The sequence below is a fragment of the Gasterosteus aculeatus genome, chromosome 1 (genome assembly GCF_964276395.1).
Source record: "Gasterosteus aculeatus chromosome 1, fGasAcu3.hap1.1, whole genome shotgun sequence".
NCBI classification, from domain to species: Eukaryota; Metazoa; Chordata; class Actinopteri; order Perciformes; family Gasterosteidae; genus Gasterosteus; species Gasterosteus aculeatus.
In genome coordinates, this window is record NC_135688.1 from 24,695,427 (window position 1) to 24,712,850 (window position 17,424).

General features: G+C 45.8%; 1 protein-coding gene across 5 annotated transcripts in view; it reads right to left on the bottom strand.

The window, feature by feature from the left end:
- The window catches only part of LOC120828751 (FERM and PDZ domain-containing protein 4-like), a 46,173-nt gene that overhangs the window by 21,393 nt on the left and 7,356 nt on the right, over positions 1-17,424 (bottom strand). Inside the window, exon 1 of one of the 5 annotated variants that reach the window (XM_078098207.1) lies at positions 8,286-8,454. The exons of the other annotated variants lie outside the window; for them this stretch is intronic. Coding sequence (XP_077954333.1) covers positions 8,286-8,326 — 41 coding nt within the window. The 5' untranslated portion in view covers positions 8,327-8,454. Of the gene's footprint in view, positions 1-8,285; positions 8,455-17,424 lie in introns of those variants that run through there. 5 annotated transcript variants of the gene reach the window in all.

The following is a 17,424-nucleotide window of genomic DNA, read 5'->3' on the forward strand; positions in this document are numbered from 1 at the left end:
TGAAATGAGATGCAAAGAGGCGACTTTCTGCTCTGATTTCGAAAACAAAAAAAGAAAGCTCAGAAAATAGGAAAAAAAGAAAACAATAACTACCAGAACATTACAAATAGCAGAAAGCGACAGATTGATGCAGAAAAAAAAGACTTAAGCCGTATAAACGCTGCCAGATAACAGTTCACAGGTTAATTGCAGCGCGCGATAACAATACATGCAATCTGCTTCGGACAGACAAAGTGCATTTTGAGGTATGTTCGATTGGGGGTGGGGGGATTGACGCAAGCTGAGACACATCAACTTGTGTCATCCATCTGCTCTCATGATTAAAAAATGAAATAACATCAGGCGGCTTGATCGACAACACGTGCTGAGTTGCATCCAAAGCTGAAGTCAGTGGATTTGTGCAATTGTCCAAATTGGCACTGAGCAGTCACTTTCTGTTCGCTGGTGCACTTTATTTGTAATTTTTAAATATTTTTTACTTTTATTCCTTAATTTTTAAACCAACCCATAGCCTTATATTACTAACCCATACATTACATTTTATTTTCTTCCTCTCGCACTGTTGTCTTGTCGCCCATTGACGTACTGCACCAACCGCAAGTCAAATTCCTTGTATGTCTGACATATTATAGCAATAAATGTTTCCTGATTCCTGATTCACTAGAAATGTCCTAATTGCCTTGCTAATGGAGCAGCTTTCCTCCCGGTCTTACTGATCACGCTCATTAAAGTCCCAAGTTAACACACTCACAGCTCCTAGCGAGGCGACTGCAGCCGTGGCTTGACCTTCTTCTCGTCCAATCCCCGGCCTCGAATCCATTCGCCGGCTTTTTGCGCGTTCTCGGCGCCGCTCCACGCAGCTCATGAATGAATCATTGGCACACGTTGTTAACAGTCGACCTGGGAGTGCTCTTGTTTTATATAGCTTTACTATCCGAAGACAACATGCTTCGGCTCTCAACAAGCGGGGGGAGCGTACACGAGTGTGTTTATGTAACACACTCGAAACATTCTGCTTGCTCTCCGAAACATCTCGCAGAGTGCCGACGTTTGCTAAACAAGCACAATGGAAAGCAAAAAATAACCCGTAAACAGCAGGAGTTTCACAAAGTTGCTAATTCGCCCCCAGAGCTGAAGGGATAACACTGAGGATGTAACCGTTTAGATTATTCATACCTGCTCTCCCAACCTTCCATCAGAAAGGGAACAGTGCTAAAATTCACCGGGCTTTTCTTTTATTTGACCGTCTCTTGTGTAGTATAAGTGACTCTTTTGAGACACGAGTCAGTGATTTAAATACGTGTTTGCAGTTCACTAGTTAGTTTAATGTTTCCTTTAGGTGTTAGCCGTCTTTTAGCAAAGTGTCACTTAAGTGGAAGTAGTCGTAGCTTTTTATAACTGTTCACTCAATAACACTAAATCTTTATGGAATGAAGCACAACACCAGAACTATTTGAATCACTGAAAAGACATCTGCAGTGATTGAGAATTAATCTGGTATTCATACATGCCACCAATCTGCAATGGAAAGCTAAATACAAATGTTTTTATTTGGATAGAAATTTAGCTACAAAAAAACCCTGTCAACATCTGGTTGAGTCTACAATACTCCATCATTTGCAATCATTTGTATTTCCCGGTTAGCCACCAAGTTGCTGAATCCATATCCTATCAGCTAAGTGCAGAGGCAGGGAGACACCGTTGTTTTTTTTTATTATCGCAGGTAAAAGTTGCATTTGTCATGTTGCACTGTGCCGAACTACGCGTTATAAAGACTTTGCTCTGCAAATAGGCAGGCCTCTCAGATCACTCATCTGACTGCTTTCCTTACAAAAGCTGTCTGGTCCTACTGATGTGGAAACATGCCCACGGCGTGTGATGATGGAATCAATTAAAAGCTTGCATTTAAAAAAAAAAAACTATACAAAGACATAAAAGTAGGTGAGCGAGGGAGCAGCTTTGTTGATGCTTTGGCTTCAGGACCACGGACAGATCCACTTGTTTCTACAGCTGTGATCAGATGTAATGAATGAATCCCTCAGTTAATGCAGCGTAAAAATAAAAATGTGTTAACATAAACCCTCACACACACACACACGTGTGAGTGTACCAGAGTAGAACTAGTGGGCTGAGACTACAAATAACATCAAGCTTTTTATTTCTACATATTTTTTGGCAAATGTTGGGTTGCTCTTTGAGGGACAAGACAGTCACAGTGGTTTGATGGTGGGGGAAGTTGAAAAAGGGATCAATAAGTGGCATAGCCCCTACAATGTCAATGTTTTAAATTGTGTTTTTCTTTTATAAATCTGACACTTGTTTGTTTGATTTATGTTTATTCTGTTTTCTTAAAGCTCCACAGAAACTCGTTTCAGGAGATATGGAATTTAATTGCAGGCCTCACCTTTGGGCAGTCCATTAATGGATCCATGCGTAAGCTCTGAGATCCAACTTAAAGACCAGGATCAAACCGATGGATCTCCAGGGAATCTCACCAGTCACTAAACAAAAAGCCGAGGTTTTTGTTTTCTACAGAACAACACTATCTTGGAAATAAGTATGTGCTGTTGTTACCAGTGGTTTCAGTTCATCACGCTGATGGCAAAGCCAAGTGGGGCCTTCTGGGATCCCTTCTAAGACGTCTCAATTTGCGCAAATAGTATTTGTTCTATACCCCCGATAAAGTATTTAGCTTTCTGTGCCTTTACTGTGTGTGTTTTTAATATATATTTGACTTTGGTTAATGCCTGTTTGGAGTTTCACGTTAGTCTCTCATCGGTTGACTGTATCAGCTTGAAAGCATTGACTAACTCCTCCTATTTGGTTAAAGTTGATTTGTAAAGAGTGCGTGTGTGTGCGTGCATGCGTTCATGCATTAATGCTTGCGGCACGTAAAACTACACAATGTGCGATCGTACGGCAAACACAAACACTAGAGTCACTGCATTTGTCACTTAGCTGCATTCGCTCCATGTCACCACGCGCGGAGGCAGAAAACACTCCGGCACGGCTGGAAACATCTGCACCGAAACACGGAGGCAAAGAGCCGCGGGTTAAGAATAGCGGGGCGCCGCCCGAGCGCCCGCTAAATAAGATTACACATGAGCACCGTAATCATTCGGTGAATGTGAGAACACGTGCCTGGATTCTTCAAAGTGGGAAATGGCGGCGGGCGAGGAGGACAAAAGCACGAGGCGTGCAGCTGCGCGCGATGCGCCTCGGATAAAACACGTTGTTTTCACAAAGCACTTCGAGAAGTGACGCACAGTGGGAGTGAAGTGCAGGAATTTAAGGACATTGATGCGTGCCAGGGTTCCGGTGCGTGCACGTGTGGGGTATACGGTGCGTTGTAGGTGTGTTTGTGTGACCGCGTGGCCTCTGAAGAGACACGGTCTCGCTACAGCGTGACGCGATAGTATTTGGAGCAGATCTAATCACTCAACGAGCCTCTTTGGAGGACACATGTGTCAGCCAAACGGACAACACGATGTCAGCGGGAGCTCATCAATCACGTGCCTCGTCTCGCGGTAATCCTTACACATCGTTTCCATTGTGTTTAGCTCATTTGTCAATCACTCAAACTTGCGGCAATGCAGCGCTATACTGCACAATATGATGCTGCGGTTGCATTTTAACAAATTCGAACTGGCAAGCAAAAAGTTTTTTGTTTGTTTCAGAATTAGTAGAAAGCATACAACGCATATTTTTAACTGACAACTTAAATGAAGCTCAGATGATGGGAAATCTCAACTGAAACATACAAAAAACAATGCAACTAAATGCAATTTCCCCACAAGATAAATGGGAAGGATCCTTTAATTTACCATTTCTTTTCTGTCATGCTTCATTCATGTGTTTCAGTGTATCCTTCCGTTTTGCAAACATCACCCAGAGTAGTGTGTGTGTGTGTGCGAGAGAGAGAATACGGAATGCAAGATAACACAAGATATTTTTAACTTTCCTTCCGTCCTACGAGGACATAATTGCTAACTGTATGTAGTAAAGCTCAGCCGAGGTGATCAATTATTGAGTATGCACTTCCCTGAGAGTTTCACAGGGTTTGTAAAACACCCTCATACACTGGTCAAACCTGTGGAGACATGGTCACTTTGAGATATACACACATTTGCAAGCAACATCCATGTTATATAATAATAACACAGATGCCCAAGTTCGCCACGTGTCCTTGGCCTTTCAACACGGGCACTATGGGAGTGAAAAGGGAACAGCTGTACGGGTAAATGTTACAATGAGACTTCCACTTCATTCAGTAAATGTCCTGGAAGTGTTAAGTTTTCTGTGGTCGGAGGGGGGGGAGCATACAGTCACTTCCTGGAGTCTCTGCTGGTCGCCTGTCGTCCCCATATTGACAACACACACACTGCTTCAGTGCTATCTTAATACACAAAAGGGAACAGAGAAGTCACAACCGACCCTTGAATGGGTCACCCCGGGACGCATAGGTGGGATTTTTGATGCTTTCAGGTTCCAAGACTGAGACGGGGTTCAGCCGATGGCCGAACGCCGTCACATGGCAGAGCTTTGTTGCCCCGAGGCGGCGATCCATCCATGAGGCGAAAGCATATGCACCCGATTAAATAATGCACCGAGCGTCTCCATGCAGAATGCATGAGACATAAACGCGCTTACAGAGAACCACGCGGTGTACGTCGAGTGTACGTCCCCACATGGGCAAAATCCCAATAAGAGACTCGCTTTTTGCATCACTGATCAGCAAATTGCATGTGAATTCCATCGCGCTCGGCGGCTGTGAATTGAGGCGTAATTGAGAGATGTTGCTTATTCCAAGTTATTTGTTTTTCTCACAGTTATTTGAGTCGGGGGGGAGTTCAGGATAGGAACGGAGCAAAATGGGTTTTTGAACATTTGCATAACTGAAATCAAATTTTGATCTCTCTTGGTCTTTCGCCAAAAGCGGATGGCGTGAAGCGCATCGCTTCAGCCTTTCAGAATTATCTTGTGCCAGAGACGACTGGAATTATGGGAAGTAAAATGAGGCAATCATAACACAAGAGAATGTTAGCGCTCACCCGGAAATGAATCCCCCGCCGTGAGAAGGAAGGGATGATTAAAGGGTTCCATGTCAGAGCTGCCATCTTTTATAAAAAGGAGATTACAAAACGTGTGATTCTGCGCGGCGTGAATCTAAATTGGCCCCTGTTGCTTCAGCTTTCTTTAACTCTTTTTAAAAAGAAATAATCTCAACTAGGAATGGAAGATGAATACACATGCATGAAGCAGACAGACAGGTGAGAGGGAAGAAAGCGAGAGAAGGGGGTTGTGATGTGATATCAGACACACCGACAGAAACAGCCGGCAGTGTGTTCACCCCGCCGGCCCCTCCTGCAGTGATCGCCGACCAAATCCCTTAGGAGGATTATCCAGACGCAAATCAAGAAAATCCAACTTTAAGGGTTACCGCGCAGGGAGTGAGAAAGTGACAGTTAACCCCTTTTGGGCCGGGCCGCCCCCCCCGCCGCCCCGATTGTAGTCTTCATGCTAAACTAAGATAACTGTCCAGGCTGTAGCTTCCTTCTTGGCATACAGCCATTGGTTGTGTGCAACTTCTCATCTCATTCTTGTGAATGAGATGAGAAGAAATTCCGCTTCGGGCTCTTTTAGAAAGTTTGTTTGATTGTGTGGTTCAACCAGCTTCCAAAAACGCTACGTACACTGGGCTCAACAGTTCAAATTGAAAATCGACTACAGGTGATGTAAAAGTAAGGGGTGGCCTGATTGACAAACATTTTGAAAAGGATATATTTTTTAAGGGGGGGCCCACGACTTGTCAGATGGCCGTGTGTGCAATGGAACTCTGCCCTCTAAAGTAGCAGCATGCATTTGGCAAAAAGCGGAAGGCAATTTGGCACATGCTGCTGTAATCTGATACACAAACAAGTCCTGCTGGCGACTTTCATCGCCAGAATCCGACACACCAAAAGGCCAAGACTGTCCCGCCCTCCAGAACGCCGAAACAGGTCCCTGACCCCGTCTTTACGATGCGTGGATGAGAGCGATTGGCCTCCTGGAAATAAAGCCAGATGTGTGATCACGAAGCACAGTCAAACATCAACAAACGCAACAATGAGGACCACAGATCGCTGTGATTTAATGATTCATTACAATGCATTAGAAGGCAATAAACTAACCACAATTCCTCAATACAGTTTGCAAAGCAAACTTGGCTGGTGCGGCGTGTGCAAACAGAAGGCTCCGATTCCCCATCTGGGGAGCGGGCAACACGCGGGTAACTTGCCAGGCAGGCAAACACTCTCTTGGCGCCAGTTAGTGCAACGCCGTTATTCATTTTCTCCATTTTACAGTGTGTCAACAATGAAACAATGTGGATAAGTGCGTGTGGCGAGCACTTGGACGGGCTGACAAGAAAATGGTAACGCAAAAGGGAAAGTGGCAGCGAGGAGGGTACGGAAAGCCCATCTTATTGCAAATGGAAGCAGTTTATCCAAACCTGAAGTCAAATAAAGACAAAAGTGTGAACATACGCACACCTGCCTCTGTGCTGCGGGAGTCATCTTTAGTTATGGGGGAGAAATCAATGTTAAGTGTGCTTTTGTTGGAACACTCTTTGAAATGAAGTCCGGGAAAAACTCAATAAAAGAACTCGGTTTATCTCTCACCTGATGCACAGGAGAAGTTGTAAAACTTTAAAGCTGTGCTTCTTCAGCATCGAAAACATTGGAGAGCACAGCTTGCTGCTTTGGTTTCCTTGTATATTTGCATAATTTGGTATTACAGAAGCAGCCTTGCTTTCCAAAGAGGCATTCGAAAAGCAAGGCATTCAAAGCAAAGCGAGACAGGTGACGTCACACAGATCCACATGTCCCCAAGAAGACAAACACACATCGGCACCATCTCCTTCAAATTAAACCACAGACGGATGTCACCTTCAGATCGATGTATGAACTAGTGAACAAAGAATATTGCCAATGGCGTCGATCTCATTGAAGAGAAACAGGAAAAACCAGACCGTATGGTCGAGATTCCCCACGTGATTGAGTGAGATACAAAGTGAGGCGCAGGTTCATAACAGAAGTCCCAATAATAATCTCACTCACTAATAATAATTCAGAACATAGGACTGGTTTTGAATGGCCGGCGCAAATCCTAAACGCCGGTCAAACTTGCTCGTTCTTTCTCTTCTTCTTCTTTATAAAACAAAGAAATGTTGTGGAATGACTGAGCTGCTGCTGTGAATGCTTCTCCTCGGAGGAAAGGGAGACGCACTCCGGATGCAAACCTCTGAGGTTTAAGAGATTTGCCCTGAGCCTTGTTTAGAGGGCTAAGGGGATGTGGCCACGCATGAATCAGGGATCACACCAACATGTGTCCACATACGTACGGGTGGCGTAGAAGACCACGGCCTCGTCTCAGGCCTGGTTGTATTCAACGTGGGAGGTACAGTTTACTTGAAAGGAAATAACCCCTGAATGAAGCATATATCTGCCTTTCCTGTGCACCAGTGATACCGGGGCCGGGTGAGCATCATGGAGACGGGATAGTGTTGCTCAGGCTAAACTGTTTAGCTACTACTTGGTAGTCTGGCTACGACTCCTCCTGCGGCTCGGTGCTCTGCGCTGGATCACCGTGTGCTCCCATCCTGTTCAGTACCCGCTGTCCATCCTCTCTTGTTTCGTCATCTTTTCCACTGGCTCCTCGGACTCTGGGATCCTGCTTTGCCTGTCGCTTCCAATATTCGCTGAGCCTCAGCTGTGGTCACCGCGCGCATCTTGGCATCACAGACGCCAACATTTTATAGTCGCTAAAACAACACAGATGACAGGACGGCTCACGCAGAATGGAACCAAGGACATTTACCCTCAACAGTGTCTGTGCAATATCTTGAGTAACCGGGTATTGCTTTTTTCAACTGTAATTGTTTTTCAACACCACAGGCCGAGGGCGAAGTCGTTCTATTTTGAGAAGACGGCAGACATCTGAGGCAGCCCCCCCCAACATATATGTATATGTATATATACATATGTTAATGAAACATCAAGGGATGGTTGTGCCTTTCATCAAGTGTTGACTGTAAAAATAAAAAATGTTATATTCATGTCATACAACTTTTTACAAAGTGACATTTACTGTCAGTAAATTGCGGTCTCTTCCAAGGACAACTTAAACACCTTCTTCACTGTTCAGACAACCTCACTTATATATATCAGCCGGATTATCCGGTATTTCTCCCCTAAGAAGAGGTACTTGTCAAGACATAGGAATAAAACTCACGGAGGAACACTCACCCAGACAGCTTTGGCATCTTGGAGAAACCAAACATGTCCATGTGGACCTGCCACAGCGCTCTAAATGCCAAAACTCAGATGCGGTACATCAGTATTCTAATCCACATCCAAAGACGATCCAGTTTCAACCCGGATCCATATCGAGAGTCAACAGGAGCCTCTCGGACGCAGGATTCAGAGTTAGTGAGAAAACATCTGACCGCCGTGGTCAAAGTGATCGCCCTTGTTGAATGCCCACGTCCGGTGTGCAGACCATCAAATCCCTCGCCTGTCCACAAATTGTGCGTCCTGTAGGGCTGACATGGACGGTACGGGTCGCACCACCCCCAACCGCCTCGCGTCTCTCTTTGGGACAACTCAGCCCTTTTTGCCGCTCTCCACCTGGCTTAATCGAGCTGCAATACGCCCCCTGTGTGTGCTCTCCATCTCGGCGCATGGAGTAGTGCAGTGATCCCAGCCGCGGCAAGCAGGGTAGAGGAGGGGAGGGGAAGGGGAGGGGGGGAGGGGGGGTGGAAGAGGGCTGGGAATGGAGAGGGAGGGAGGACAAAGCGAGTGGATGACGGATGCTTTCTCTCTCCGGCTTTGCATCTGGGCTGCTGGGGGAAGAAGAGAAGAGAAGAGAGGATGCAGAAAAATGGGGTGGGGGGGGGGTGTACGAGGATATCAAGATAAAAGGTGTAGAAGGGACAACAAGGAGGGTGAAAGTGCTTTGGTTGTTAAGAGGAAGCAACTGAGAGAAACAGAGGAGGAGAGGGGGGGTGATGAGCAGAGGGAAGCTGACTCAGCAGATTGGAACGCTGATGGGAGCAAGACCCCGTCCCTCAGATTCCCCCCTCCACTCCTCTCCCCTCCCCCAATCCCCGCTGCTTGATTTTACTAAGTGACCTCGTAAACACTCACACGCCTTCAAGCCGATGCAACAAAATGTTGAAGAAAAAGGAAAAAACTATTTTGACACACTTCACAGATGAAAACATACTTTCTTCAGCCTTTTAGCGCAAAGTCGGTCTGGCTCGCCGTGTGTTTTGCCTCGTGTGGCCGTGTAATGAGAGGAGCCGTGTGTTTTTAATGTGAAGGGAGGACATTTGTCTTACTCTCAGTAGTTCAGTGTTATCGGCTGCCACAGGTAGCTGCAGAGGGTGATGGGAATCCGGTTCGGGACAGCGCGTGGGTTGTTTCATCGACTGTTGTCCTGCTGTCCCCGATGGCATCAGACAGCCTTACGTGACGGGAATGCCTCATTCGGATAAGGGCAATTTCCCGGGAAAAGTATGCTGTTATGGCGAGGAGTCAGATCGAGACGGTGATGTCGAGCGACATATGAAACGAGAGAAATGGAAGCAGCCATCAGCAAGTCCAACGCTACCACATTTAAGGATTCACAAGAAGTTATTCTGATGGTTCGGGACAGGCCGATCACTATTAATGAGAGCGGGCGTTCCTCCGGGGAGGGATGTAAGACTCGATCACATTAAAAGTTTCGATTTTCTGCCAGGACACATAACATAATGTTCCAACTTCAAATAAGTGTACAGTGCCAGCATTTTGTTTGTTAGTGCTGTGGTGGTCGTAGACACTACATTCTGACAAGCTTTGGGTTTACCAATAACCACAGAATCTATTGAATGACGTTTATTTTCCCATACCACAGGCAGCTCAAGTAAATCTCTTCAATCAAAAGTCCACTAAAGTCTATTAATCAAGATAAAGCTTCCCGGAGGAGAAAGTGATTCCTTAAAAAAAACAAGGCCAAGTCCTTGCAACGAGTTTCTCCTCGTCCTTTATGAATGTTTCCTCCACCTGTTCTTTTCAAGGAAAGATGACAAATCTTTGGGGAACATGTTAAGTGTATGTACGTAAGCTGAAGGCATCATGTCCGTCTCTCAAAGCAGTGGAGCCAGAACGCAACAGATTTACGTGGGGCGGCTTTGATGCGAAGGCTCTTTGATGACCCTCGTCTTCCCTCAGGCGCACGCTGAAGCACACACACCCATTTGAAAAGCGTATGAAAAGGCCCCGTTGCCCTCTTTCATACTGGTTGAGTCACCTCCCATCGCAGGGCGAGACGAAAGAATCGAGACCACTCTTCTCTCGAAGCACATTCAATTTTCTGTCAGAACCTTATTACGGTTCAAAGCAATTTTGGGATATCTAGTTTGGTGCATTTTGGATCATAGTCTCCAGTAATCCTTACTGTCGAGCGTGTGGGATTGGGGGTCTCCACATGGGAGGTTCTTGGACGAGTGGACATCTTTGAGCGAGGGGGACAACGGACATAACGAGCTATACTTGAAGCGACTACTAATGCATTTATCCTCAATAAATTGGACCACAGAAGTGCACAGAACAATAAGGCTCATGTGCGATGCATGAGCTGGTCCCATGGAACACACACTTCCTCTAGTGGACAAATGGTCTTGGTATGCTAACTGTCACTTGATCTGTCTGCCTTCATCCTCAGATTAAGAAAGAGAAGCCTCAGAACACGGGAGAATAATGTAGTTGGTGGCCGGAGAAGTGGGGAGCGGTGGCTAACAACTGTTACCCGTTTTAAATAAAGAGTTACGGTACCTTTAGGTTTAACAGATTGGACAAAGTGATTGACGAATGAGTTGTCTCATTTCAAATTGGCAGGCTAACAAAAAGGGAGGCAGGCAGCCGTGAGAGTGGATCTGGGCCGAGTGGCGTAAATGACTGAGAGCCGGGAACGAATAACAAAGTGAGCGTCGCTGACCTTTTACCAGGGTCCCATCTTATTTTCATGACTCGTTCCATTGAAGGACGTAAAGGACGGGACAAAGAGCTCGTCGGGCATGTTGGTCCCGTTACTCCAAAAACCGGTCATATGCTTCCACACTTCACTGATTGATAAAAGATCCTCGGCCCAACACAACAACAGTGTGCAAACAGTTTCCCCCTCTTGACACACATTCTCTGGTTGCAGAGCAGCGGGAGATAAATGGGAGTGCCTGAGGAGTCGGCGGGCAGCCATCGGCACTGTAGAGCGGCCGGTAAAAGTGTTATTTCTTTTTGTTGAGAGAGAGCGCCCGTAATCACAAGAGGTCCTTGAGCACGCGGCCACGACTCGCCTACCGGAATATGATGTATTTAGCTGCCACGGAGCAGCAAAATGGAAGAAAAATCCATCTTTCAAACTTCCGGTCGGCCGATCCTTCACGTGCCACAGTTTCCCTTCCGCCGTTACCTTCCTAAATACCTATTTAAAATGTTATTTTCAAAAGAGTTCTGCTCTTTAACAGTCCGCGAGCATGTCGAGCACCCGACCGACGGAACAGCGGGACCTTTTTTGGGGGGGGCTTTCTCTTCATCTGTCCAGGCTGCTGCCTGATCTCTCCACTCTTCTTCTTTTTACAGTGAGCATAGATAGGAACGCCGCTCGCGTCCCACTGCAGGTTTGTGTCTCCAAGAAATAAGCCTCCGTCCAGTAATGAATAACAATGCAGCCCAAGGTCGCCATCCCAGTGCGAGCGGCTACGTGTTGTGAGAGAAACACGCGCGCCGCATCAGCACTCGTCGCATTGGCATTCGGCACGCAGTTTCAACCTGCCCGCGCGCGGGGTTGCATTTGTATTTGTTTTGTCGCCTTTCAGAGAGCAGGCCGCTGCATGTCAATCAATACCCATCATATCAGCATCCTGCAATGGGATTTCCCCTCAAGAACAATAAAGTTCATCATGCAGTTAAACCTGCGGCTGATCAGCCGATAAGCTGATTCTTTTTGGACCTTGATGACTGACCCTCCGTCGAGCCCCTCGGTGTGGGAGGGTTCATACATAAATCACTACCCCCTCCTCATCAGCCACTCACTTCTCCTGACTCGGTCTGTATTCTGCAGGCCAGCAACGTACGCGCAGAGGGCCGGCCCCATCTGCTTACGAGTTGTGGCTGCGCAGCGCCTTTGTGAATTGGGCCGCGTTCACTCGCACCGCTTTGTTTAAATTTAGGAGGATTGGCCATCTTTATAGGGATGACACGTGGGCGAAGGGGAGTCGTAAAAGCGAAGTCCGGCGAAGAAATCACGGTTTTGTCCTCAAGGCTATTTCTTTGTTTGAAACTTGAATTTCATCAAGCATCATCATCGTAAGAAGACGCTGATGCCGGGGAATCAGCCGTGCACTGGTACTGCCCTGACCCGGGCAGACGTCCATCGTCATTGTACACTTTGTTTTTCGCGGGATTAAATATTGGTTGAAGGGTTGCCAAAATTACCATGAATGCTGTCAACATATCCGAGAACCCAATTCTGGCCTTTCACAATAAGATATCCCACTTCAACACCTCCAAATAGCACAATAAAAGCGGTAGTAGTAGTAAACCTGTAGTAGTTAATATATATATATATATATATATCCATATCCATATATATGTATATGTATATGTATAGCTAGTGCATGTCTGGGTCAGGGCAATGCTAGCTTTCGCTGCCTGGGTTAGGACACTGTGACGTTAATGCTATGAACAATACCAACCAATATCAACCCCAAAAAACTGTCTAAAATTAGTTAGATTTCACTTTTGTCATTAGAAATGACTAAATTGACCTATAAATACTAACGAAAACAAGTCCCAAGACAGTTTTTGTGTTCACAATTAATATAATATTTGATGTAAAAGCTTCGTGGATTCTCAAGAGGGGCGTTCTATTGTAATATTACCTGGTTGTTATTTTAATATAGACGCGATCGCTGCACAACGTACGGTCTCGGCCGCCCAATCCATCATCACACCATAATTTGACACATTTCCCAGCATTCAACAGCGCGGGGCCAGTTGTTCCGGGCCGGCTCCCTGTCATTACAGGGGATAAAGCGGTCGCCACCCTTCGCATGCACACACAGACACACACACACACACACACACACACACACACACACACACACACACACACACACACACACACAGCAACTTTATGTGACTCGTCTAAACAACGAGATCATAGAATTTCATTCCCGTCCGACTTTAATCCAACCGGCAATCTCTCTTTCTCCCTTTTCCTTATGAGACCGGCTTAATCTCATAGGGCAGACAACGCTACAGCGAGGGAGGGGAGGGGAGAGCGAGGGAGGGTGTGAGAAAGAGGAGGACAGGACGGGATAAAGCAAGTGAGAACTAGAGAGGCGTATGTAGGGAGACCTGGGAGGGGGGATGCATGCATGGAGGATGAATAGTTGGAGGGGAGAAGATGGATATTCAGAAGTGAGCGGCGGTGAGACCGGCGGTGACGCGGGAGGGGAGACTGAGCTGTTTTTTATCTGCCTGGCATTCCTGCAGCACCGGATCGTGTCGGACGCACCGAACCCGCTTAGTGCTCCACGTGGGTTTAAACAAACGCCCCCCCCCCCCTCTCTTTCTCCTCGTGCCTCCTGCCGTCGGCCTGCTAAATGTCCCTCATCAATAATGTCTGCAGATGTGCAGAGCTCGTGGGAGACACCTGGGAGATAAGGACGAGTCACCTCACTGCATATTGATGAGGTGCTGGCCGCCCCGCCCCATGAGCGCTTCTAGTCCAGCGTGACATGTCTTACTATAAAAAGCAGTGTATTGTGTCTTTTATTAAAGTACTGCTAGATGAACAAAAGTGCAACAACAATTTTTTTTTAAAAGAAGGTGCTTTTTAACAGCAGTATTCTCTTTGCACAGTAGCAGTTAAAGTATTTCTTGTAAACTTAAACATAATGTAATAAAATCCAATATAAAACCAAAGCTATTTGCCACTGGCAAATGTTTTTTGTTAAAAACAGGTTACCCTCCTTGAACATAAGAGCAAAGTTAACAGTTATAAATCAGCATGAACAGTCTATCAATCTATTAATAATCTTTGTTCAGTATTAAGTGTCCCTGTTGGACTGAGGTGAAGTGTTCCAGCACAAAGGACATAGCTGGGATTTACTGTGCAGGGATTCTTCTTAGCCTGTGAAGATAAAAGCGTTTTTTAATTGATTCTATTACGCGTGACAACCTTACAACCATAGCAATAGACAGAAAATGAGCAAAACAGCGAAAGATGAATCAAACAGGAATGAGATAATACTGAACATTGTAACAACCGGTCTCAGAGTAGAAGTGCAGAAGCTACTGCTCAGTGGACGTAGAGCCCAAATGATTCCAGACATCAATGGGCAGAATTCCCAGTGATGAGAGAAACAAAGTGGGAGTCAGAGAAATGGGGTAACTGTTCTGGGCAGGAGTGGCAGTAATAAACAACATTGTTTTTGTCCCTGGAACAGAAGCTGAAAGGCGTCATTGGGACGTTTTCTGTGTTGGACTTTTAAAGCCCTTTTATTTGCCTGAGTGTGTTTGCACTGGATGCTACACTGTGACAGGATAAATGACGGATACTCTCCGAAAGGGATTCCATCAGAAACTCTGAGACGCTTCTAGTCCGAGCATGCAGAGGTGCTAATAACAAACTAAGGCGGTTAACCAATGCGTGCATGGTTAGTACACGCTTTGTACTGTTTCATATCTGCTTTGAGATCTTCTCACATACAGGGTTGTCACTACCCGGAATGACTTCACGCCACCTCAATGTGAGCAGCCGCACAGTTAAATCCACACACGGTCCAAGCAGGGTGCAAAGGGAAAGGAGAGCCACACCAAGGTGACTGAATTTTGCAGGCAGGTATGTTTCAGTAAATCCCACCGCCTGTTAACGAATGCAGGACTTGAGACCCGGCTGTAAGAGGCCTTAAGAGGGCGTGCAGTCCTGCTGCTGGCTCGCTGACAACGCGTTTGCGCGGCGGTCTGAATGCTAATAAAGCGAAGCGGAAATTGCGTAATCGCTCCAGCAGCCACTTGACATTAAGAAAATAATAACAATCGAAATCTCTGTTGTAATGATTTAACAGGGGGACACTTGCATCAGAGAGGCTTATGGCTTTTAGACCTGGTTGAATTTCTCACCAAAGGAACACGTTATCCCCTCTGACATGTATGATAGTTCACAGACGTGTTTGCAAACACGGATGGATTAGCGCCACAAATCCACACTTAGTGCACAACACAGTTAAACGTTGTAGATCCCCCCCATGTCCCGACACTCACTCACTCACTCACTCCGGCTATTGTATTTGTGCGCTAAGTGGTGCTCGGGGAGAGATTAGCATCATCTGCATCCAGCTTGTGCGTGAGGCACAGTAGATGCGAAAGTGCAACAACAACAACAACAACAACCAACCATCCGAGAGTAACAAGCAAACACCCTGCGGACGCCTCGTCGATACCTGCCAGCGCAGCTGCACACAAACAAGCCTCTTCGGCTGGTATTGTGCTATTGAGCCGTGTCGGTCAACAGTGTGCTCAGCAGTGTCTAGTTAGGTTAACCCGTTACTTCTTTACAGGACACAAAACGCATGTGTCAGCACAACTCCAGCAGGCTTTGAAGTAGATTCAATACACTGTATGGTGCGAGGCAGGAGGCTACGTGATACGAATTTAAGAAAGGGAAGGGAAGAAATGAACTAATGGAAGTGCTGGGTAACTGCTGCTCGGCAAGTTGTCGACAATTTCACAAGAAAGTTCAGATCCGCCACGTTCTCTATGCCGTACAGCAGCACGTAATGTACTAGACATCCTCTATCAGATCAGATTGACGGTTCAGTAGCTGACACCACATTTTCTGCGGGGCGGGGGCACAAGTCTTCTTGTCGGGAAGCAGAAATATGTCAGAACGTTTGGTGGGCTGTCAAAACTTTGCTATCATGTTGTAGTTTTGTAAATTTCTTTGCGGAAACGCTGGATCTTTGAAATCCAAGAGCCAAGAAAGCGCCAATGTGTGGCATTTATCACGACGCATCCCAAATGATTCCTTTTCACTTTCGGCGGGGAAGCAGAGGATCACATGAATTGTCATTTGATCGGCAGGAGGGAATATACTTTGAGCATCTGCCAGCAAACCAATCGGTTGGTGATCAATTTAGCCACATGACCCCTTCCAGCGTGACCCGAGCGATACGAGCACAAACATCCTGCAGTGCAGCGGTGCACAGAGGTGGAGCAACATTCGGGTATCACAGGAAGAGCACTTTCACTGTTAACAAATTCCCTGACGTGGGACAATTGTTTTAAGTCTGTGGCATTGCAGCCAGGGAGGATAAAAAGACACATTTGGGGATCTATGTGGACTTTCAAGCTAAATATTGGACTTGGCTCTTGACATGAAGTGTTGAACATGGATTTTACCAATGTCTTGTATGGTGTTTTGCTACATTTAGAATTCAAAATAGCAAAATAAGATAAAATTGTTTTTGTTATGAAACAGACAGATTATAATTTAAATGAAAATTGTAGTATGTCTATTTTCTAAAGAGAGGTTTTCCATGACACAGCATTTAAATGATCAAAACAAGGATATTTTGAGCAGTGAACAATTTATGGCTTTTGAGAGATTTCTCCCTACAGGAAGTTTCCTTCTACCTCCAGTATTAACATATATGTTTGTGAGACTTTGTCAAATGTGTATTTATGCAAATGTAATAGAAGTTACATATTTGAGTTTAGTTTCAAGCCTTCCGGAGTGCAGTATGAAAGAGAAAAGCTACACATCAGGCTCAGCACATGTCACTCATTCTGTTGCTGCTGAGTCAACATTCCAATATTTTGAATATCAGTGTTTTGGAAACCAGGAACAGCAGGTGGAGAGATTGCAAAATAAATAAATCAGTCCACGTCGGCCTGTCTGTCTGCCTGGGCGACAGACGCACCAGAGTTTGAATCAAATTTCATTTGTCCGCTTTCTGGGCCACATGTTTGCCGGCCATTGACCTCTCACCTCGTTGCTGTAATCCTTCAACAATGATGCTGCAATCTGCCGCTTCCTTAATCACACAGATGTGTAGGTTTGTCATGTTTAGGTAGAACAAAAAAAGAAAAGAAAAGACAGGAAGAGAGACTCTTGTGCCGCAAAATAGAACCTTTAACTATGAGACACAAGCGTTAAACACAGCTGAGTCGACTACTTTCCAGTTGAGCTTTTTAATCTGTCCTTGTACCCCCGGTTGGAAATCAGCGCTGGGCTTTATGGGAAAAATAATTTCGCCGAGGAGTCCATCAATCACATGATTCGAATGTGTGTGTGTGTGTAGGGTTTATATGTGGATTATGACTCCAAATGACAATC